The sequence below is a fragment of the Hemibagrus wyckioides genome, linkage group LG08, assembly GCF_019097595.1.
Source record: "Hemibagrus wyckioides isolate EC202008001 linkage group LG08, SWU_Hwy_1.0, whole genome shotgun sequence".
In the NCBI taxonomy this organism is placed as follows: Eukaryota; Metazoa; Chordata; class Actinopteri; order Siluriformes; family Bagridae; genus Hemibagrus; species Hemibagrus wyckioides.
Window position 1 is genome coordinate 21824073 of NC_080717.1, and position 23624 is coordinate 21847696.

General features: G+C 39.0%; 2 protein-coding genes across 3 annotated transcripts; both read right to left on the bottom strand.

Moving 5' to 3' along the window:
* Positions 1–2275: 2275 nt before the first annotated feature.
* On the bottom strand, positions 2276–7195 carry hic1l (hypermethylated in cancer 1 like). Of its 2 annotated transcripts, none has more exons than XM_058396627.1 (2): positions 6845–7028; positions 2276–5683 (listed from the first exon to the last, which is right to left on the bottom strand). In XM_058396627.1, the coding sequence occupies exons 1-2, from the start codon at positions 6952–6954 to the stop codon at positions 4252–4254; spliced, it is 1542 nt and encodes a 513-aa protein (XP_058252610.1). In that variant the 5' UTR covers positions 6955–7028; the 3' UTR covers positions 2276–4251. The 2 variants fall into 2 exon arrangements, with proteins under 2 accessions (XP_058252610.1, XP_058252611.1); XM_058396628.1 differs by lacking the exon at positions 6845–7028 and adding an exon at positions 7040–7195 and having other exon boundaries at positions 2277–5683.
* Positions 7196–8565: 1370 nt separating this feature from the next.
* LOC131357568 (FYVE, RhoGEF and PH domain-containing protein 6-like) lies at positions 8566–23288 on the bottom strand. Its single transcript, XM_058396621.1, has 21 exons — positions 22890–23288; positions 19386–20745; positions 18863–18968; positions 18717–18775; positions 18577–18607; positions 17211–17362; positions 16908–17064; positions 16579–16666; positions 15260–15310; positions 15044–15102; positions 14867–14938; positions 14520–14588; positions 13267–13350; positions 13099–13178; positions 12730–12835; positions 10863–11009; positions 10652–10760; positions 10465–10559; positions 10145–10273; positions 9377–9519; positions 8566–9273 (listed from the first exon to the last, which is right to left on the bottom strand). The coding sequence occupies exons 1-21, from the start codon at positions 22903–22905 to the stop codon at positions 9237–9239; spliced, it is 3150 nt and encodes a 1049-aa protein (XP_058252604.1). The 5' UTR covers positions 22906–23288; the 3' UTR covers positions 8566–9236.
* Positions 23289–23624: the final 336 nt, after the last annotated feature.

The following is a 23624-nucleotide window of genomic DNA, read 5'->3' on the forward strand; positions in this document are numbered from 1 at the left end:
CCCAGTCCAAAGACATTGGCATTTCTACATTGCCTGTAGCGTGTGTGTGTGTGTGTAACTGATAGGTAGGGTGTCCCCTACCTAACGCACCAAGTCCCCTGGAATAGGCTCCAGGCTCTCTGTGTAGGATACATGGTACGGAAAATGGATGGATCTGTGCCTAAATATGCTGCTTTCCCCCCAAAAGATTGCGTTTTACAATATTTTACATGTTATATACTGATGCTAATAGAAAACATTACTTTTCAGGGTTTGTTATTAATATATCAGATTTATCACTGATAATTATATCAGGATTTGACATGACTCAAGGTTTGCTTTAACCAAAAAAGGCACTGCTTCACCCTCACACCACTGAAATCATTTGCTACATGTTAAGCATTGTTGTGACAACAGAATAAAATATTCGTAACAGAAACTTAAAGAGCTAGGACACTGAAACCTTATCTGGCCCTTATTACCTGACAGCCTTAGCAATAACAGTTATATTTTAAACAACTCTAATTACATTAGAGGCCACACATTTCCAGTTTAGAGGTCATTTTGTCAGTTCATATGTCCACATTAATGCTACCATTTATGACTTCAAGAGATTTCCATCTTGGAAGTGGGACAAGGCCACCGACATCACTCTTCTGCCCTGAGTGGGATTTCCCCAACTGTGAATGCTGACAGTACTGACTTCCTTTTCATTAAAAAAAAAAAAGTTTGATGGGAATAGTGTATGATATTCATTGTGTGAGAAAAAAAAGAGTCCATGTGTTACGGATGGACCCAGTGCTACAAGGAAGCTGCAAACTGACATTTGGCTACCGAGGTCCTGCCTAGACCATTCAAAAACAAAACCTCATTTATTCCATCTCTGATGCTCTCAGTGGTGTGTGGACACTAGATGAGAACCACATGATGAGCAGAGCTGCTGAGGCTGCAGAGACTATCAGTGAAGACACAATGCTCTACAGTAAACTGAACTGTGGACTCACCTCGATCAATAGCTAGTGGTTAATCCTTATCAGATGAAAGACACTGTGTGAGTGTGTGTGTGTGTCTGCACACTCAGCAACACAAAAGCTGGCAGGTCATTTTAGATATGTGTGTCTCAAGGGTGCGGTGGGTCAGGTTGAGGTTTTTAGTTGAGAATCTGTTGTATTTAATGACCTGACCTGGCATGGGGTCAGCAATAAGATTTGTAATATTATGTTGATCTGCTGCCCCAGGTTTTGAATGATCAAACTAACCAGTTTACAAAAAAATCCAAATGATCTGTACCATCTACAGTAAACCATTCAGGACACAAAGGTGCCTCGAGTCACCTGTGATTCACATTCAGCATTATAGCCTAGGCAAAATAAGTGCATGTGATTAAATGTTTGGACTACATTTGTTGCACTGATGTCTTTCAGGTAACTCCTGCCAAAATTTGCCACAGATTGCACCTTTAAATGCTCCGACTGGGACACATCTTGCAGCAAGCATAAAAAGTAGTAGGAGACCTCCTACAAATCACAATCACAAAAGGACATTAAAGCAGTCTGAGTACTATAAAGAGATGCAGATCAAATCAGATCTCAGGCACAAAGCAAGAAACCTCAGTATAGGTTCAAAGCGAAATCTGCTCACTACCGCCATCTAGTGGAGAAGATTTAATAATTCAGTGTCAGGTATGACAGCAAGTACTGAAGTATAGTGCTCTTCAAAATGGTGATTTAGTTCAGTGTAGCAGCACAGATATGCTTAATGCTCCAGAAGCATGTGACTGGATTTTTTTTTAAGTCCCAGTATTGATGTCAATATCTTTGTAGAATGTGAAAAGGCTATAGATCTTGATACTGTGCCTTAACATAATCATGAACATTATAATATTTTCAATAGGCAGTTATTAACAGCTTTAAAACAAGAAAAAATGTAGAGTCAGTGTGAATGCAGGGGTTTAACAATAGGCATGAGGTGGGAATACACCCTACATAGAACACCAATCAATCACAAGACAAGGCAACACACACACACACACACACACACACAGAGGTCAATTTATGTAGCCAATCCATGCACTGGAGTGTTTTTATGAGGTGGAAGGAAACTAGAGAACCCAGAGGAAGGCTGCACCTAGACAACCTAAACAAGATTACTGTAATATAATTTCAGCTGACTTATTTTATTTATATTTTTGTGCTCCTTGCATATGTCAGAGATTGAAATGTTGGGACTCAAGCATCAGCCCTTAAATAAATCAGAATCGAATTTATTTTCAATTTCCAATTTATTTCAGTTCCAGAAAATCCTAAAATCAGAGACAAAAACAAACAAACCAAAAAAAAAAAAATACAGAAAAAACACAAACTTTTTTTTTTTTTAATCAGCATTTAATTATAAGTATCATATCAAGTACATTGTCATTCATATGTATCCATCCATTTTGTGAAAATGTGCTTTGGTATTCAACAGGTCACAATTCGTACTTTATGAACAATGGCATTCGATGTTCTTTCCAAATGCATATGAAACTCACGTTAAACCAATCATTTAATATTAAAATAGTATACCACGAGTGGAGAGTAATCCACGGAATCGAGCTGCCATGCCTTATGAAGGCGTATATCGGGTCGGCTGGAGATAATGCGTCAGCGTATTTAAATGTGGCAGTAGTGTTCAAACACTGAGGAAAGCAGCTGCAAAAATATCGGTATCTGGTGCTTGGTGGTATAAAATTCAGACGCGCCTGAAATAATCCCTGAGGTTTCCTGAGCAAAAAAGTCCAAGTGTTGTCACAGTTTCGGTTTCAGGTCCATCAAAAAAAGAAAAAACAAAACAAAAACAAACAAACAAAAAAAAAAAATACAGAAAAGGTTCCTGCATATTTTAACAAGACAGCATCACAGAGAGCAATGTGTGTGTAAACTCATACTGGGGTTTTGGAAAGAAATAAAGTTTTCTATTGGCCTGGTGTAACAGTGATGGCCCTCTGTTTTTGTTTTTGCCCAAAATGAATGATTCTAATATACAAGTGTGCAAGCACGAGTTACAGTGTGAGGTTTTTCCTTACATGAGATTTGGTATAACACTTAAACATGGCGACCGATAAGCATGTAAACAACAAAGAGGCGTGTGTTGTGTAACACAGCGAGTGGGTGAACACCCTGAACACATGAGGTAGATGAACAGTAACAGATAAGCACAACTTGTCGGAATGGAAACAACACAATATAAGAGTACATCCAAAATAGAAAGTTATCATCACAAATGATTTTACACGCAAGCAAAACCCCCAGTGTTCTAACCGATCGAAGGATTCGAAATGAAATAAAATAAAATAAAAAAAAAAATCGCTCATGCTATAACTATCAAAACCCTGCAATCAATGAGCAACCAAGCAATCTCTTCAAGACACTCAAAAGATATTTACAACAGTTTAATCCATAGTCCTTTTGGTCTCAGGTCATCAATGGTTTCATAAATGGAAAACGGTTTAAGCATGGGGAATAGCTAAAGGGAAGGACTTGCATCTTACGTAGAATGAAAGCCCATGAGGAGGAAAGAGAGGGAAGGGTGGGGTCAACTAACAAAGACTGTGATCATACACATAAATTAGACTTACACTTAAATACGTATATTGTAAGAATATAGATTTGGTTACAGTAATACAGTATTTTTTTTTTTTTTATTAATCTTTCAACATTCATTATTTCTTTGGAACTGTACATCACACATGCCTTAAACGCTCCACGAACCATCATCCGTCTAATCCTTATCACAAACCCCTACTCTGGTTTCGGATCTGTCCTCTCACTGTAAAACAGGCAGTGTGTTCTCGTCTACCGTTCGTTACAGTTTACTCTGAGATTTCTATCAGATGCCGTATTACTTTCCAGATATTGGCGAAAAATTCTAAATGGATTTTTTTGAGGAAATAATTCAATACGGTGTAGGTGAACGTAATCTCAAAGGGCATCTGAGGATTTGGGAGGTAAACGCTGAGGTAGCAATGTTCGCACATGTATTCAAGTAAACATGAGGTTTTGTTTTGTCCAGATAAAGCGCATTAAACGATGCGTTCTGCATTGTGACTGTAAGAATCAGCTATAACATTCATTCTTTCAAAATAGTAGGTACCACAAGAAACATTCCGTAGTTATTATTCGGTGAAGGTAACGTACTGTAATGGCATGAGGTAATGTGGTTTTATTAGACCGGGCTCGTTTGAGAAGAAGCGTTACTGATATGTTGTGTATAACCTATTGCAACTCTCCAAGTCTAATTTGGTGAGGTATGCATGCGCATGTGACTGATGAGGTTTCGTTGTTGTGTAAACTTGCCCCCGCAGACGTGACACTCGTAGGGCTTCTCACCCGAGTGCACGCGCATGTGCTCGGTGAGGCGGTACTGCCGCGTGAAGCGCATGCCGCACTCCTTGCAGGCAAACGGCTTCAGGCCCAGATGACTGCGCATGTGGCGCGTCATGGTGCCGCGCTGCGTAAACATTTTGCCACAGATGTTGCAAGGGAATGGTCGCAGCGTGTCCAGCTCTTTGTAGGGTTTCAACGGGCTTTTGTCTCCGACCTCTGGGGCTTCGTGGGCGCCAGCAATGGGAGGATCTTCATCCGCTTCCTCTTTGTCCCGGCCGAGGTTCACGTCTGCGTCCGTGTGGGATTCTACATGGGAATTTAAGCTTTCTGAGGATGGGAATCCTTTTCCACATGGGATACAGACGTAACTGTTGTCCTCCTGAGATGGTTCGAGGTAGGACTCCTGTCTGTAGACAAAGTGAGGGCTGGCACCATTGGATCTTCTGTCTTGTGGCTGCTCTTGGGAATTTTCTCCCACATGGTTTTGGCTCAAGTGATTTCCAACTTTGACTGTAGGTGTGTAACCGTTGATGTTGCCTTTCCTCCTGGAGCGCTCTCTAGATGGTGCCCTTCTCCATTCCTGCGCTCCATCTAAAGCATCCAGGCCTCGGGTTTTCTCCTGGGAGACCTTTCTCTCTGTACCTGACCGGAGAGTATTCTTAGTTGTCTTGGAAACAGAGGACTGTGAGTATTCCTGCATACTAATGCCATCATTATTTACAACACGTTGAGAAGAGCTCTTCTTGGTCAAATCCAGCCCAAAGGTTTGCTTTCCGCTCGAGTTGCGTTTGTTCGCGCCATTGTGTCTTTTCTTTGGAGGGACCATGTTTGCATATACTTCAATGTCAGATGAAGTGTCTTCTGCCTCTCGCTTCACCAAGTGTTTTGAAGCGGGTGAAAAAGGCAGGTTTTGGGTGTGTAACGAGCCCTTGCAGGACGTGCTGCTGGACTCAAGTTCGCTGGTACACAGACTCGCCAGGTCGTGGAGCTGGAGGTAGTTAGCTACAGTGAGAAAGCTGATCAGATCCTGCATGCGCTCTTTTCCCTGACTCTCCTCACATAACTTGCCTGTATAAATGAAGTCCAGAATTTTCTGGAACATGGCTGGCTCCACCAACTCGGCATCGAGGTGGATGAGGTTATCGTGCAGGACGAGGGATTTGAAGTAGCTGCTGGCGGCAGCGAGGACGCTTTTATGAGCTCGAAAGAGTGTGTTGTCCACCATAATGACAACATCGCATAAGAAGCCCTTGGAACGTTGCTGGTTGAGCTGCAGCAGCAGTTGGCTGGCATAATTTGAGAGCTCCATCTCCTGCCCTTGATGTTTTTCATTGAGGTGACTAGATAAAAGAACAAAAAGGTACAGGGTTATTTATTTGTTTTTTTTAACAAAACATTCACAGTGAAGCAACTACATTTGAATTGTGTTACTGTAGGAACATAATCAAAAAAGAAGACAGGCCTTATATAATAATATAACATAGTGAAAATTATTTGCTTCCCAGCTTTTTACGAAGGCCTTCGTGAACACAGGGACATACATGATACAGTGCTCCTGGATTCGAGAGGGTCAAGGGCCCAACAGTCAAAGCTTGTCTGTGCTGAAATTTGACCTCACAACCTTCTGATGTGTAGCCTTGAGCCTTAGGCACTTAAAATGGATCATGTTTATGTCTCCAGTACAAATCAGCCGCCCTGATGTCAGGAGAGTTGGATAATATACCCGCACATACCGTTTATCTAGACGCATCGGCCACATCCGACAATCAGAACAACCCTCTTCATATAGCATGTCAAAATGCACTTACATAAAACATCCAAAAGCAGGCAGCTAGTGGTCAAATGTACTGAACCGATTTCCACGTGAACGTGTGAGGCAGCGATTGGATTTCAATCCGGCTAAAAGGCAAAAGGTGCAACTGATAATACATGTGGTCAGAATCTTATCAAGAAACAATACAGATAAAAGGAGTTGACTAGGGTCTAAATGAGCTTTTCGCTTTGCAATGGGCAGCAGCTCAATGGTCAAGGCTCTCAGCTGATCAAAAGATTGGGAGTTTCAGACCCAGGACTGCAAAAGACCTAGGCCTTTTTCAATTGCTCAGAATATTACTGTGTGTGTGTTCCTTATCAAAAAATTTCTGATAAGAAAATAAATATAAAATGGTTATTATTGCTACAATCAATTAAAAGGATTTTTTGACGATTTGAGATCTGACATTAAATATTTCAGAAAATTGAACCCAGCCTCCCACAGTGGGAATGTGTGCGTGCGTGTGCGGTGGCTTAGTGAATGCGGAACTGCGGGTTGTAAACACTAATCGCCTACAGGCACAGAACCACAATAGCAACACACTTCTACCACCGATTAACGACATTGTTCACGACATGAGCACCGCGGTGCTAAATACAGCATTGCGCTTTTATACACCGAACGATTAAAGCGAGATACAAATAAAAGCCCGACCTAGGTGGTCGAATGAAGGAAAAAGCAGTCCCACCTTGCCCGGCTGGTGAATGTAGGTGGCTGCTGCAGGAGGGGTAGCTCGCCTACACCGAGCTGAATGTGTGTGAGCTGCCCGTCCTCCCGGCCAATTTCACTCCCCTTCATTCACAAACGCACTTTAAACTCGCCCTCCGAGCTGGCTTTCAGAAAGAGGCACAAATACAAACACAGACACTCAATTTTTAAATACCTTTCGAACAAGGGCAGGGGTCCTCGTTTCTCGCGTCGTCATCAAAACGCCATCTTAGCAGCGTGTGACGTAGCGCCTCGTAACCCTTGACCCAATTGGATAGCGAGCCAGAGAGCGGCACGCGCTCGGCTAGTGGGCCATTGTCGAGGGCGGGGCTAAAGCCGGAGAAGGGGTGGGGAGGGGGAATGAAGACCCACCCAATGCCAGGGATCTCAGACCCCTTTAACCAGGGAAGACCATTTCCGGCAGGTAGAAAAGAATAAACATAGACAAGGTCTTCTATAAACAGATTTTTGCTTATTTTTAGCAATAGGAAGTCATATTTTTCTCATATTATATATATATATATATACACGATATATATACACGATATATATATATATATATATACACGATATATATATATCGTGTATATATATATATATATATATATATCGATATATATATATATATCGTGTATATATTGATATATATATATCGATATATATATATCGATATATATATATATATATCGATATATATATATATATATATATATATATATATATATATCAATATATACACGATATATATATATATCAATATATACACGATATATATACACGATATATATATATATATACACGATATATATACACGATATATATATATATATATCGTGTATATATATCGTGTATATATATATATATATATATATCGTGTATATATATCGTGTATATATATATATATATATCGTGTATATATATGTATATACACATATATACACACACACATATATATATATATATATATATATATATATATATATATATATATATATATATATATATGTATATACACATATATATACACATATATATACACATATATACATAGATATATATACATACATATACACACATATATACTGAGATAGGAGAAAAAACTGATGTGTGTATATATACAGTATATATACACTCCGTATATATACACAATATATATACAATAAATAATACATACATATATATACATAAATATATACAATAAATAGAAACATGAATTTTTTTTTAAAGGTAATAAGTCAGAATTCAGAGGAAATAAGTCACTATTTTAAGATTAACATCAAGATTTTGACACAGGTCAAAAAGTCAGAATTTAGGATAAGTTAGGACAACAAACAAATAAATGTATATATGGGGAAAAAAAGAAAAGAAAACAGTAATTCATATCATTGCACCACATTTATATTATGGATATAATCCAACAATTCAAATATTAAGCACATACAGCATGTGGCTGAAGATCTGTGGAAACCTGACAAGAATATTACAAAATATACAGTGGCTGTGATGTTCAGGTGTTCACAAATCTTTTGCCATTTATTTACTGTTGAACAGGAATGATAACGTCCTTGTATCATGTTTTCATATTCCTATTTATAGTGCACAGACACAGACACAGATAGAAAGAGAGTCCATTCTTAAGCTCTAAACATTTGGATTTCTTTATTCTTCCAGTCTCATCCAAATATCAATATTAAGTATATTTCATGGAGAAACTGTATGTTAATTTGCAAGAATGTCCACATGTGTAGTGCCATTTACTTACTACTGTTTCATCAGCATTTTTGTAAACAGGCTTGTCATGTTTACACAGTGATTAAGTAGCCCTGCTGTCACAGGGACCTGGACTGGGTGGAGATCCGGTGGCTACACTGCCAATGAAAACTAGGCTTATTTGATGTCAAAAATACGCAGAGAACATCTGACCAGTTCTATGAAAATATACATTTATTTACCACACAGGACATGAAATTATGACTGCATATGAATAGATATTTTTCTTAACCTATGGCACAGACAATACATAGACCACTAAGTGGCTAAGAGTTATAAATCCAAGCAAATAAAATATAAATATATATTTTATATATAATAAATCCTTTATATTTAAATATGACGATAGGCTTAAACATCAATGTAAAGAAGTCTGCTTTGAAAAATAGTCACAGTTAAACCAAACATTCCTTCTGATATTATGGCCTAAAACATTATGGCAATGCATGACAGAATAAAATAGAATACAAAAACACAAGAGTAAGACAAAATGGATTTGTAGCAATAAAACACATTCTCAACAGATTTATATACACAGTGTGATTTGCAACAGGAGCACTGAGAGGGATCTGTCTTAGGGTTAGCAGTAGTAGATGCCCAGATTAAAGAACCACAGCTTCACGGAAAGCTTTCACCCACCTGTGAAATAAACACAAATGCAAGTCACAAATCTGTGTAGTAATTATATCTCTGACCAAAGTAATGAATTATTTTCATGGAACAATTCCAGATGTAGATGGACCTGCTGCGGCTACTGAGATCATCAGTCTTAAAGATGTAGAAGATCTTGTTTTTGTGGTAAAGCTGAAACTGCTGAGCACATTCTGGATCGTCGTCTGTTAGAGCGAAGCCGAGGAGCGGCAGGCTTTCTAAAGCTGCTACGTCCTGATGGAGAGAAGTGTATGAATTAGGATATGTGCAATACAACAAAATAATTTAGCCTCAGTAATGCTCTCTAAAAATACAACAGCTGAACCCACATCTTATTAACTGTGGTTTATATGGCTGGTGAACATGCTTGAAGGAAATTGCAGACTTTCCTATGCGTGGGTTCATAGATATGCGTGATTGGCTAGTGCTGCATTTATTCTCTGGATGTGACTGCGATCCTGACCAGAATAAAGCAGTTACTGAAGACGAATGATTGAAGACAGCTGTGGTATTGATTTGAACAAACAGCTGGCATGTTTTATCCGCTATCAGTTTGTCACCAATTGCAAACTCTATCCTCAGTAATTGAGCTTAAAGTGCTTTAAAGTATTTCGATCTTTAAAGCCGTCCACAGCATCTTTTCCAACTACAATTATGTCTAAACAACCAGGCAGACACATGATTGCTGGGTGCATTGCTTAATGGTGGGTGAAAGAGGCATTCTGCCATCCTTCCACTTCTGACCAAAATAAAATCATGGCTACCTGCACATTCATATGGCTGAAACCTCAAAAAACCACAAATTATATCCTTGACTGTCACAAACACGTATCTAGAGTTGACTGCTTTTTTCTCCTACCTCACTGGCAGCGTACGTGTACAGCACTTTATCCTTGATGACAAACCAGAACCTCTTCCATTGTCTCTTACTGGCCTTCATTCTGTACAAATAACCGCTCATAGATGAACCATCTGTGTTTGCTGAAACCTACAATAAGATGAGTGGAGACATGTTTAACCCGACAGATAAGTGCTACCCAACCATAAGCTAATAATTACTAATCAATTTTTTATTATTATATTAATAATTAATTAACCAATTGAGATTAAAGTATTTAAAAAGGAAACGAAATAAGCTCTACAAATTTAATAAAGGTGACAGGATGAGGTGATTTATACCTCTTTTAGAGCTGCTGGGATCTTCTTCTGCTTTCTAAAGTGAAAGGGTTTGGAAGTCGGAGAAAGAACACCACTACCTGATGCCTGGTTGCCTTCTAATCGAATGAAAGATGAAAACAGGCTGTCAGGGAAAGGAAATAATGATGCTGGTTTGTAAAATACTGTATTTTAGCACTAGGTGTTAGACCTGAGCTGTTATGCTCTAGAATCTCGAAGCACTGATCACAAACACGTGCAGGTCGATTCTTCAGATACTCCAGAGGATGCTTATTAACCGAGCAGGCTTGACATACCACCTAGTACACACACAGACACACCAGAAATCCACCTTTACTGTGATCAGAATCAGCAGATATCCTGTAAATCCTGTAAACCCAGTTTGTTAAACATCACCACACCCTTCCGCAGGCTCTGCAGTGATGCCTCCTCCAGGTCAGAGTGAACTCGCAGGTGCAGATCATACACATGGTGGCCCTCAGGTCCGGGATCCATATAGGGGCCTTGGTTCCAAGCTGGACAGTGCTGTCCCAACCATCTCTCTCCACCTGCAGTAAATAAATCACAGATCCTGCATTTCTGAATCATTAACAAGAAAAGTTTATGATTGAAAGTATTATTAGCGTGTGTTAATGATTCAGTGTTAACAATATATACAGATAATGTGTGCTAAACAAACAAAAGTACAAATAGAAGGCAGACTATTCTCTTTTGTTTGTTTATTTTTAGAAAGCTTCACAGGGCATTTGATTTAGACCGATTTCGAGCGACAATCGCACATGCACGCGTTTCATGCGAGCAAACACTCAGATATTTAGGGAAATAGATTTATTTATTTAGGGCCAAATTATTGTGGGTACGAGCAAAAATATTAACTGGACAGGATTAAAAAGGATCCCGTACAATCCCATACTCTCTATTTAAAACAAAAACAAAGCCAAACAAAGGTTTAGGCCACACCCACAACTCTGAATACATACTTAAATATCTGACACAGATACTGATAGTCACAGTGTGTTACACGCCTAAAGCATGACAGGCCTTCTGTTTATGATGATATTTGGACATAATATTAGCTTTTTTAAATACGAAAACGATAAAAAAAATATATAAACCTCATGCTGGTTCTGTTATACGGACAATCCATTACAGACTAACATTTATATCTTAATACTTTGAGATATATTTCATCATTTATTATCTTCCTGAGTGACAATTAAATAAATTTCACACAATAAATCACTTCCTCCACTTCCACAGAGTTGAACCGATGAAAGCTGTAAGTATATGAAATCCTACTGCTTTTTTTCTAGGTTCCTTTTGCTTCCTAGTGCTTGTGCGGATCAGTTGAGCTTATTATAGTGCTGTTTGTGTTGTACTGTCTTTTATTTTCAGTAATGGGTGTATCCTGTCAGCTCTTAGCTTGGTCTAGGGCATAACCTAGCAACCTAGCACTACACCCTTGATGACGGCAGATCAGAAGCCATTATGCGTACACATACACACACACACATTCAGACATGAACGTGAATATAGTGAGCCAACAGCTATTACAATATACTACTCTAGCCTTATAGCCTTATACATGAAGCAACAGCACATGGCTTGGGACACGCCCCGTTTCCTTGGTTGTGTTTCATGCTGATTGGCCACAATAGGTCTCGTGTCTCTTTCTTTCTCCCTCCCTCTCTCTCTCTCTCTCTCTCTCTCTCTCACACACACACACACACACATGCACATCCTGTGGGTAATTTAATAATGCAAAAGAATTCACAGATTTGCATCATTGTTATGGTTTTGCCCATCAAACATTTGGCACTAAAATCCCAGCATGCATTATGCAAATATGATACACACCCATTGGGAATCTCCACCATGATCTGAGCTGCTAGCCACTGATGAAAGAGATAATAAATACATCAGCTAACTTAAGTAACGTAATGCTTTCCTTTATCCCACTGGATGTGCAATGGAAACCCCCCAATTTCATTATTGTCCTTTCAAATTCCTTTCCCCATCAAGATGTGCCATCCAGGAATCTTTACTGATCCCTCCCTGGAGGGAAGAGCCGTTTAAAAAAAACTGTGATTGATCCGTGGTGGCCAATCAACATAAAACGCTACCAACAAAACCAAATCACATGCTGCTGTGTTGAAGTGTTGAAACCATGAAGACAGTATAATTGTAAGAGATGAATCAATGGCTACATTTTCCACTTTGGCCAGAGTGCACCTTTAATGAACATGGGGTTTAAATAGCAGCAAGTACCTCGTCAAGACCTTTGCTTGAGGGGTGGAATGTAGTCATTTTCTTGGTGTAATCTTCAATGGCATTGGAGATTGCCTCGAGCCACTCGTCTCGACTTGCAGGGGAACTGAAAAGGTGGGAAGAATAGGGATAGGGATAGACAAACACGAGCGCTCACTTCTTCAGGAATGCAAATGTAGAATACACACCGATTTGCCTTTGTTCTCCACTGCACATCAGTATGGTGCTGTTAAAGTGACATTATAACTCACAGAGTACTGCAAGTAAGAAAATCCAACACGGTCCTTTCTGTTTTCATACTTATTTTATATCTCGTGTCTGTAATCCTTAAAGACTCAAACCAGCTTTAATAAGCTCTGAAAGACTCACCTGGCAGACAGAATAAAAGAGCGTTCAACACTTTCGATGTTCAGCTCATTCTGATATCCTTCATGACTTGGCTTACTGACCTAAAAATATATAACCAATTCAAATACAAAGTCCAGAATAAAACACCAGACGGAGGTGCTGTTGTTTCCGTCAAATATTATGGTTCACCTTCATTCCAGACAAAGACAGCTCATTGTTCAGCTTGTACTGGCCTGACTGGAGGGTTGTAGCGTACAACAGGGCGTCATTGAACTGGACATTAAGAAGAAAAAAAAAAGTAAATTTGTTATTGATGCTGCTGCAGTGGGCATCAGAAAAACAGGTTAAAGTCTAAAGTTCTGCCAGGAGCAACAAATTAAAATGGATACTGAATCTCACACTATAAACATTAGAGATAAAGTATCTGAACTTGAATTGATCTAAAATCATGTCAACCCTAGAGATTCTTAAAAAGAAAAATGAAACTAGATGTAATGATCCCGTTCTTGCTTTAGTTCACCTGAGGGAGGAACGTTTAAGAACTTCCCGTTTCACTGTTCAATAAATATGAGGTGGCACAGAAGGCCTAATTCCCTTTGTTCATCAGCATGGGGATAATTACAGAAAAGTATGCTGACCTTCCTTAGCACAGATACGAGAATTGTATCTTAGCTACACGCCCAAAAGTGTCCACTATTAGGGCAATAATTAAGAAAGTTAAAATATAATGAAACATAATAATGTAATCAATCTGGCTGGAAGATGATATAAGTGTAATTTGTGCCCATGCAGTGAGGAGCACACAGCTAGATTAGAGAAGCGAAATCTCCAAGATTCTCCGAGGTTCATGGTTAGAAGGCCATTTCTCCCAAGTTTTTAACAGCAAACAAAATATTTGGAAAGAAACTCAACTGGCAGCAATCGTAAACGCCTGTGGGGTTTGCTAGACATGACTGTCTAGCCAAATGATGTCTATGGCCACATGAGACAGACACAAACAAATATTCAATGTAAATTTGGTGTAAAAAATAAAGCTAGTTATACAGGATTGAACCTAATACCAATATTTAAGATTGGTGGAGGATCTGACGTATTGAGGGTGTGTTTCCTCCAAGGGCTGTGGAAACCTTCTTAGCATAATACATGACATCATGGACTTCCTGAAGTACATCAAGATTTTAAATAAACATCTTGCTGACTCTACAAAGAAGTTTTACTACAAATGTGTCTAGTAGCACGATGATCCAAAACATATCAAAATTCATGCAAAAATGGTTTAGTGACCAAGAAATCAGGCTTTTGATATGAAGAGGAAAATCCTCATTAAATCCTCATTTTATGAAACTTATACATAGTAAAAAGTCAAGCCCACATCTTCTAGATGAATAATAAATAAACAATCAGATATTTCAAATAAAAATGACTAAGAAGAAGCCACTTACTAAGAAGAACATTCGAGGCTGCATAACTTTTCTAGACAGTTTCAGCAAGCTGCCCTCTTTCAATAATACCTGAGATGAATAATAATAATAATAATAATAATAAAAAAAAACATTAAAAACATTTCTCAGAATGAATTAGTTTAAAGCTTTGATAAGTAAATCCAGTTAATGCAAAATCACTTCAGTCAAATCAAGGCTTTAAAGCATGCATTTGTTTTAACCGTAGCTTTTTGTTTCCTTTGACAAAGGCACACAAAAAAAAAAACACATACAGCTGCCTGTACTCATTAGCATTATAAAAGCAGCCAGCAGTGTACTTCCCTACAGAGCTACAGGATGGTATTTACCCTGCCCGGCTTCACGATCTCATGGTTTCCAATCAGACTGCACTGAACTTGCATCAGTTTCTGGAAGTTATCCTGTCAGAAACAAGAAGTACCTATTTAATCCCATCTTTCAACTGATTATGAAAGAACAAATGGTATAACACTTCTCTCAGTAATTCTTAGTAATCTCAGTCCTACCCCTCGTTTCATGGTTTCATTGGCATGATTCGCCACTTCCTTTACTATACTGAGTGCATCTGCAAAAAGGAGGAAAATTGTTATGGAGAGCTAACGAGCTTAGTGGCCTAGTGATTTATTTTGGTTTTGGTCATATGACCCTTGTGAGTGTTAATCCCAACATTGTAGGGCTATAGGAACTGATTTCATGATGGTGCGATATAGAAAACTTTTCACCTTGTGCATCTTTGTAATCTGGAGAGTCTTCATCAAGATTCTCAAAATATTCTAAGGGGAAAAAAAAAGAAATATATTACTGTAAATGGTAATTAAATAAATAAATTAATAAAGGTGGTATTTCTCATATCATTAGCTCAGACGTCTATTTAAAACACTTTTCTGTCTTCACATATTCATTTGCGACTGTGTTCTACAAGCACAAGTGTCACAGTTCTGCCTCATTTCGTTCATCCTATGCAAACCTGCAAAGAATTATAATGCGACTCAACAGTTTCAACAACATTTCACAATACACACAATGCTCCACTCTACGGTGTGGAGTGTAGGCTCCTAGCTCAATCCTGAAAAACTGGTTAAAAAGGTTTGCTGTGTTTAATACGAGTCAGAACTGGGTCGAAAAATGAATCAGAAATGTCTCGGGTGTTGGCCTTTAGAGTGGCTCAGTGACTGACTCCAAATCCTGGAATGTATGGAAAAAAAGGAGTGTGAAGACAAGAAACATGGGGGGAAATGAATACTTTTAGCAGAGATCAACAGTTCTTAAAACTTTCTTATCATAATATATATGCAGGGGCGGATTTAGTGATTTGGGGGCCCTAAGCGATTCCAGGTATGGGAATCTCGCGCATGTGCAGTACCATAGGAACGTTCCACTATTCAGGAATCATGCGTTTGAAAAGATGTAATAATAACGTTAAAATCTTAATGGTTATAGACAGACCATATAATATATGATAGAAAAGTAATAAGTACTATATGATTTATATAGGCGTCTTGGTATTGGTCAGGGCCTCCTAATTCCCCGGGGCCCTAAGTGGCTGCTTACTTCGCTTATTGGTTAAGTCCGCCCCTGTATATATGCAATATTTGGAAAACAAATATATATTAAAAATCTTCATAGGTCTTATCACCAAGGCCTAATAGTGCATACAGTTAAATAGTATATCTTAAGCATTCTTCTCCCTAGAACAGTCCTATTCTGACTTCAGCATCTTAGCTGTACTAGGTTTAAGAGAAGAGAAGAAGATTTTTTACATACATATCATGGCCATTCAAGAGCTTACAAATATGCTGATGTGTCCAGGGCAGACCTTGAGTTTGATATGCCCCTCTAAAGAGACTTAAGTCTAACACAAACCTCAGCACATACATGCAGGTTGGTGCAATGAGAGAAACACATGTGCATCTTTTTTAATCTCAAAAAGTTTTATTAGAATCGGTGTTGTTTTCCTGGGTGTATTCATCATTATTAACAGGAAGTCAGAGGTCACAACACTTAATGAACTTAAAGTGAATTATTTAATGGCATCTCTAACCTGTGAGAAGGAGCTGATACTGGGGAAGTCTCTGAATAGGCTTCAGCATGTAGTGTTTCAGGGCGAGATTGGCACAGCACGGACTGCTCTATAGAGAAAAGTGAGACAGACAGCAATAAAGACGGAGTAGTCACACACATGGAATGCAGACGTTTCCGTCTTTGTACGTGCATCGAATTGTATGCGCACCAAACATCATTTTTTCGCTATAATTTTTTTGTGATCAGACACTCGCAAACCCCCACAGTGAGAACTAAAATCACAAATGACAATAGGGCAACCGAGGTTTGTGTGTTAGGAGGGAGAACAGGTTGAGTTGGTGTCATTACCTCAAATTCCTGAACGACCTTCGCAAAAGCCGGGCTCTTCCTGCACAGCTCCTCCAGTAGAGCCACATTCTTGTCGAACGCGCAGATGTAGCTGGAGTACATTTTCAGGTATGGCCCTTTCTTTAAAAAGATATCTGCTATGCCGGACTGCTCATTCCTGATCCATCAAGGAAACGTCAGTGAATGCTTTAGCAAACGAAAATACGTGGCTCCGCAGTAATCATTTAATTGAAGTGTTATATAAGAAAGTGACCTAATTTCTCTACGTCTAGCAGAATGAAATGTCTGATAAAGTTTTCATACCAGTGTGCCATGCGCTCCTCCAGCTCCCTTAATAAACCCTGATTGAGCTCATAGAACTGTGGCAGTGAAAACAGGATCTGATTGAGGTTCTTCTCATCAATCACAGGCTTCCCAGCTTGAGAGGAGGCCTTCGTCACTGCGTCCCGAAAATTCTGGAAAACAGACGCACGTCAAGCCAAAACAGCCCAGGAACAGATATTATACGAGTGGTTGTTCGTGAAAAAAAACCCTTAAATATTGTTGTGGATAAATTCCGAAAAGACAACAGAAAAAAAATCTCAAAATTAAGAAACTCTAAAAATATTTCACCAAGATGACCTGGAGCTAATTTTTTTTTTATCTAGGCTTTAATCTTGCTCATATAATCTCCCTTAAAAGATTAGAGACGCAGCGATAAATGCAGGCCATCTGTTCTGAAGATGTTTAAAACCTCCTTGGCGGCTAAGTGCCATTTCCACCCACACTGAATGTCACGGAGAGCTACATGCCAAAACAAAACGGATATTAATCTAATCAGTTTAGTTTACTAAAACTCGGATACCAGCTGTTAAAATGAGCTCCTGTGCTCAGGGGGACAAAATTTGATAAAAGGTGGCTTTAAATGTAGGACTATTTCTGAATTCACCAAGAGAGATCATGAAATAACACATACCATATATAATATCTGGTCATGGAAAGTACCAAAATAATTCAGATCGTAGCTAGTTTCATTTCATCAGTTGCTATTTTTAAAAGGCTACAACTGTACCAAAGATTGCCATATGGAATTCCATAAAACAGAATAAAAAGTGTGTCATATCTCAATAAAGAGGAACTTTATCCGCATTTGGATGGGCTTACACTTGGAGCTAATAAAGTTTTATGTTAGTTGTTAACAGTGATGACTGTAAGTGCATTTGGATTGTCTGTAAACTCGCTAAGAACTATATACAGGAATTATTAGACAGGGCTTTGTATCTTTTAACACTTGAGTTGAAATAGAAAGGATTATGAAACTATAACAGTAAAACAAATCCACTTCTTCCTCGACTATATGTATTAAAGTAGGTGTGGATGGCATTTCTGTAGTTCCAAGACTGGCTTGTTGCCAGACATACATAATTCCAGCTTTAACAGACTCTCACATGGCCTTCGTAGTATTTTCTTGACTGCAATAAGCCGCTGGCAAAATATTTGGTTCTATAAGAGTGTTTTGTGCTTTGACCGAGTTGCCGGAGAGGATTACAAACCCTGTGACCATTGCGTATTCAGCGTTAGCATTTCATTACCATGACTAGATTCAAACAATAACAAAAACACCTTATACAGAAAATACATGCCAGCGTCACATGGAATATATTCAAGACTGGGTGTAACTGATACTCACAATATGGAGAAGCTTCAACACATCCACAAACCTGACAAGGAAAGTAATACGAAACCAATCATGAAAGTAAGAAAGCAGACGACAACAAGTATGAAAGTATCATTAGTAAATGAGGATCATGGTTAAGCATTTAGACTCACACTTTCTCCGAACTCACGATCTCTTTAACGATGTGAGATAACTTCTTCTTCTTGGAGTACTAAAAACAGAAAGTCAGAATTAGCTTTTCAAGGCGAAAGACGTATATCTATAACAAATAGAAGAGTGTAACGGAATAAGTCAGTACCTCATTCTTCCATTTGTTCGGACTGGTTTCTGCTTCTTCATCGTCTTCTTCGTCTGAGCTGCTTTCGAATTCTCTGTCCGATTGTGCATCGTCTGCGTCAACATAGCTTATAGAAATACAAGCAACAAGAGAGTGGGTTTGTGGTGAGGATCATGAATAAAACGGAAACACGCTGAAACTTGGATGAAAGAATAGTTAATGAGATCATCACAGAAGAGAGGATTCCGTACTCTACATACTCTATAACAATAGTTCCTCGAGGTTTCTTTGTATTGCAGTTTCTACCGTATGAACCATTTCTTTAAATACCTCAAGGGTTCTTATTGAATACATACTTAGAAAGTTAAGATGCGAAAATGTAAACAACTTGTCCCTCTTGGGGAACATTTTAGACCTAAAATGTTGAATTGGTTTCTTGAATTGCCTTCCTGAAGGGCAAAAAAAAAATTTCTTTACACATTTCCTTTAAATACCTGATAATTCAGAAGAATTGCCATTTATTTACATCGTTTAGATCTCTCACCTCTCATTATAGTCCTGCCTCACTCTGGTGTTGAATTCTCCAACAACTTGTGTTTTCCCATTCGTTCTTTCTTCATGATTGAATATGTTTCTTTGTGTCTGTATTCCTGGGGTTTTTGGAGTACCAGCATTTATGTTTTCCGGTCTATCTTTATGTAGATGCTCATTTTCTCCATCCACACTACGCTCAACAGTTAAATCATCATACTGGATGTTGACCTGGTGTGTTCTGTATTGCGGTATTTGAATTTGGTTTTTGTTTTGGTTCTTGGTAACCTGCCAACCTTCGTCCAGTGACTGCTCATCTTTGCCTGCGGTTGTCTCTTGTCCTCCCTTGGAAAAAAACTTCTTCACTGAGAATTCCAACTTCTTGAAGGATGACTTCCTCTGGCCATCTGACATATTCAGGTCTGCCTGGTTCAAAGATTTTACTTTAGGTCTCAAACCATGTTTTCTCCTCGGTGTGCTTTCTGGTGTGGTGTTATTAGGCACGTCCTGGCCTGTTTTTTGTTCTGGTGAAAAGCTATTCCAGTGTGGATGTTGCCCTGGCAGGTCCAAATTGTCATGTTGGTCAATTCTACTTCTGGATTTCCTCTCACTTGACTGTTTTCTGGGAGTTCTTCCATCCTTGTAAACTCGAGCTAGTGTTTTCTCATTCACTGTTAAAGCTTTATATTTTTGCTTAACAATTCCTCCTGACTCCTGTGAGGTGATGTGAGGCTTCTCTGGTTGTCCAGCATGGCTGCTTTTTGGTTTACTCTGCACGGGGATTGGTGGGGCCTTTTGAACAGAAAGCTGACCAGAAGACGAAGAACCATTTTGATAATCGGTAGAGTGTCTATGCTGTGTGTTGTTTAATAGTACTGGCTTAAGGTCTGATTTGGGTTGCAATCCAGTTGGTGAAGAAAAAGGGGCAGCATATGTTATGCCGGATGCATTTCTTTCAGAACAATCTGAACCGTTTGTAAGATTCTGATGGCTTTTCACAGTCCCGTAGCTCTGGCCATGTGGTAGTCGCATTGGTCTCAGCTGGTCATCTGAAATCTCCTGAACATTATGAGGAATGGTGGTTGATGCTTGACCTGAATTAATCTCAGATTTATGCTTAATCTGGGATGGAAGTAAATCCTGAGTGCTGTCCAATTGTTCCTTGAAAAGTGACTTACTGGTGAAAACAGCCACAGGTTTCCATTCAGGTTTAAGGGCTTTAGAGTGACATGGCTGTGACACATGTAAAGCTTTCACAGTGTGTATTGGCGGCTGAGAACAGTCTAGGTCAAGCGTGTTGGGAAGAGTATTTTGTAGTGGTACAAACTTTGGTTTCGGGGCTAAAGGTGGCTTTTCCACACCTGATACAGGTCCTAAAACACAGAGGAACAGATAATAAGTCTACAGATTACTAAAATGTCAAGATTAGTCAACAACTTCACCCAATACATTTGACTTTTAATATGTTTCTTCTACCTGGGATGTACCTTTAATTTGCCATTTAGAGTAAATCCAAGGTGTGTGATAGCTTTAATATGCCTTTAAAGTCAATCTTTAAATCTTTCTCTAAATTATTCAAAAGACAGAAATCAGGATATACCTTAGAGGAACAATTAAAGCTTGTATATCTAGTATATATATGCTTGTGCTTGAAATATGTTATGTGCAATATATATAACTTAATTTATGTGCAAATATTATGTGCTATGTGATTAAATTATTTTCTAAGGCACATTGTTATGAAAACCTAGCACCCTAAATTATTATTGTGTCTGACTCTCTCAGGCGTACCCTTAATGGTACATTTTTTTTACTGGGATTTTCACACACAGATAAGAGAAACACCTTTTTGATAAGAGAAGCCACAAGAGAATAACCAGACTGGCCTGAGATTCCTTATAGGCATGCTTTACAACCATGGTGAGCAGAAAAGTATATCAAAACATATAACACATCAAACCTTGAGGTGGATGGCCTACAGTAGCACAAGACAACAACAGGTTACACTCCTGTCAGCTAAGATAGTCTCAGATTCCTGGTCCTGGATCACAGGAGTGAAAACACATATAGTTTTCTGCTCTTGTAGCCCATCCATCCCCAAGGTTTGATGATTTGAGCATGCTGAGATGCTTTTCTGCTCAGCATAGTTATAACGAGTGGTTATTTGAGTTACTATATCCTTCTGGCCATTTTCCCCCTTTGAACTTTACACTCTTCTGTGTAAACTCTAGTGATCGTTGTATCTGCATATCCCAACATCAACATGTGAACTTTAATTGAAGATCTTGACCTGTATCTGAATGTTGTTCTTTTTTTTTTTCTTCCTTCCATATGACTGGCTGAATAAATAACTATAACTAGTATACACAGTCACTATCCATTTTATTAGGAACGCCTGCACATGCTACATACATATACTACATAGACCCATGCAGTATGTAGCTGGTATATTGGAGTGACCTCAGGCATCCACATGGTGTGACACGATGAGGATTGACACTGCAAATGGTTCAGTATTTTTAACGATAGCATTGACTTTGCTATGATATACTGTAGCCTCCATTCGATATGTGTCCGACTTTATTCCGTATTTGGGGTGGTGTTACTTTGAGAATGATGAAGAAACTATTAGTATCAAAATTACCAGAAAAAAAACCCCACCTTGCTCAGCCTATTAGATAAAGGTGAAAATGCGGTTTATTGTTGACACAGAAGTTGCACACTGACATTATGACCACCTGCCTAATACTGTATTGTGTTGGTCCACCATTTGCTGTCGAAACAGCCCTGACCCATCATGCACTGTGTTTTCTGACACCTTTCTATCAGAACCAGCGTTAAGTTCTTCAGCAATTTGAGCAGCAGTAGCTCGTCTGTTGGATCGGATCACTCGGTCCAGCCTTCACTCCCCACATGGGTCTTGTTGGTCCATGACCCTGTCGCCGGTTCACCACTGTTCCTTCCTTGGACCACTTTTGATAGATACTGACCACTGCAGACCGGGAACACCCCACAAGAGCTGCAGTTTTGGAGATGCTCTGATCCAGTGGTCTAGCCATCACAATTTGGCCCTTCGTCAAACTCGCTCAAGTCCTTACTCTTGCCCATTTTTCCTGCTTCTAACACATCAACTTTGAGCAAGTATTCAAGCTACACATGACTGTGATTAGTTTTAACTGATTACATGATAATTGATTAAATAATTGAATAAGATCACATTGAATAAGAAAACATTTCCAAATTAAACTTTCTTGATATATTCTTTGTTCCACTTCCGGTCTTGATCAAATGTGGTGAGGTTTTTTTTTTTTTTTTTGTGTTTGTTTTGTTTTGTTTTTCCTTCAATCAAAGCACCAAGGACTGCTTATGAAAAGCAGGTCATCGCCCAGGGCGTTTACTTCAAAACGCGGAAATAAAACCGAGATTTCCATTATTATTAGTTCAGAAATATGATTAAGTAAGCCTAATTGATCAGAGTTGTGATCTGACAGGTGAGATATGGACGGTCATCACTCACCTGTCTGCCTCTCCATGGCTCCGCTACCTTCTCTTCCTACTTCTCATTACTACAGTCAAGTTTGTGCTTCTCCCACACCTGACACCCCGTGTAATCGAAAGAAAAGACGCTGTTGACCTCGATGTTTTTTATCTGAATCCAGTAGAATAAATCATTCCAAGCCCGCAGTCTTCAGAGATCATGATGCGGCGAGAGGTGAACTCCCCAATCACAACAATTGCGCACTTTTTACGCAGGCGCAGAACAGCTCTGATCTCAAATCAGACGATGTTTCTGTTTTCTAATAAGATGTTAAAATATATTAATCCAGGTGTTCGATGTCAGACGAGTTCGCTCCACGGTAGTTTCATCAAAACTGGTCTAACTTTCGATGGCTGGACTTTACATGAATCACTTGTTACGGGGGCAGGTGCAATACAGAGAGACTCATTACACACTGCCTCCTGCTGGACAGACCTGGACACTGCATTGACGTGCATTTAATAAACAACAATACATTTGGGACATCCTGTTGACTGAAACTTATTTTTTTAATTGTTTTTTTTTTATTTATTATTTTTTCCAGACAGTTTTCTCACTGAAGTAGCAGATCTTCACCATCCTTCTTGTAAAAGGATTTACATGACTCCTACCAAAACCAAGCCTCATGCGTGGCTGTGATTCACCTAGAAAATATGGCCACTATCCCTTGAGAAGAAATGTAGATTCCATTCTGGTTCTCGTATCCAGGTGTTG

Bases quoted from the DNA above. Each gene is read 5' to 3' on its own strand.
- hic1l (XM_058396627.1), bottom strand. From the start codon at position 6,954: ATGAAGGGGAGTGAAATTGGCCGGGAGGACGGGCAGCTCACACACATT. The intron at 5,684-6,844 runs GTGGGACTGCTT...TCTTTTATCTAG, and splicing joins ACATTCACCAGCCGGGCAAG to TCACCTCAATGAAAAACATC.
- LOC131357568 (XM_058396621.1), bottom strand. The intron at 14,589-14,866 runs GTAAATACCATC...TATTCATCTCAG, and splicing joins AGATCGTGAAGCCGGGCAGG to GTATTATTGAAAGAGGGCAG. The intron at 10,560-10,651 runs GTCTAACACCTA...TCATTCGATTAG, and splicing joins TCTAGAGCATAACAGCTCAG to AAGGCAACCAGGCATCAGGT.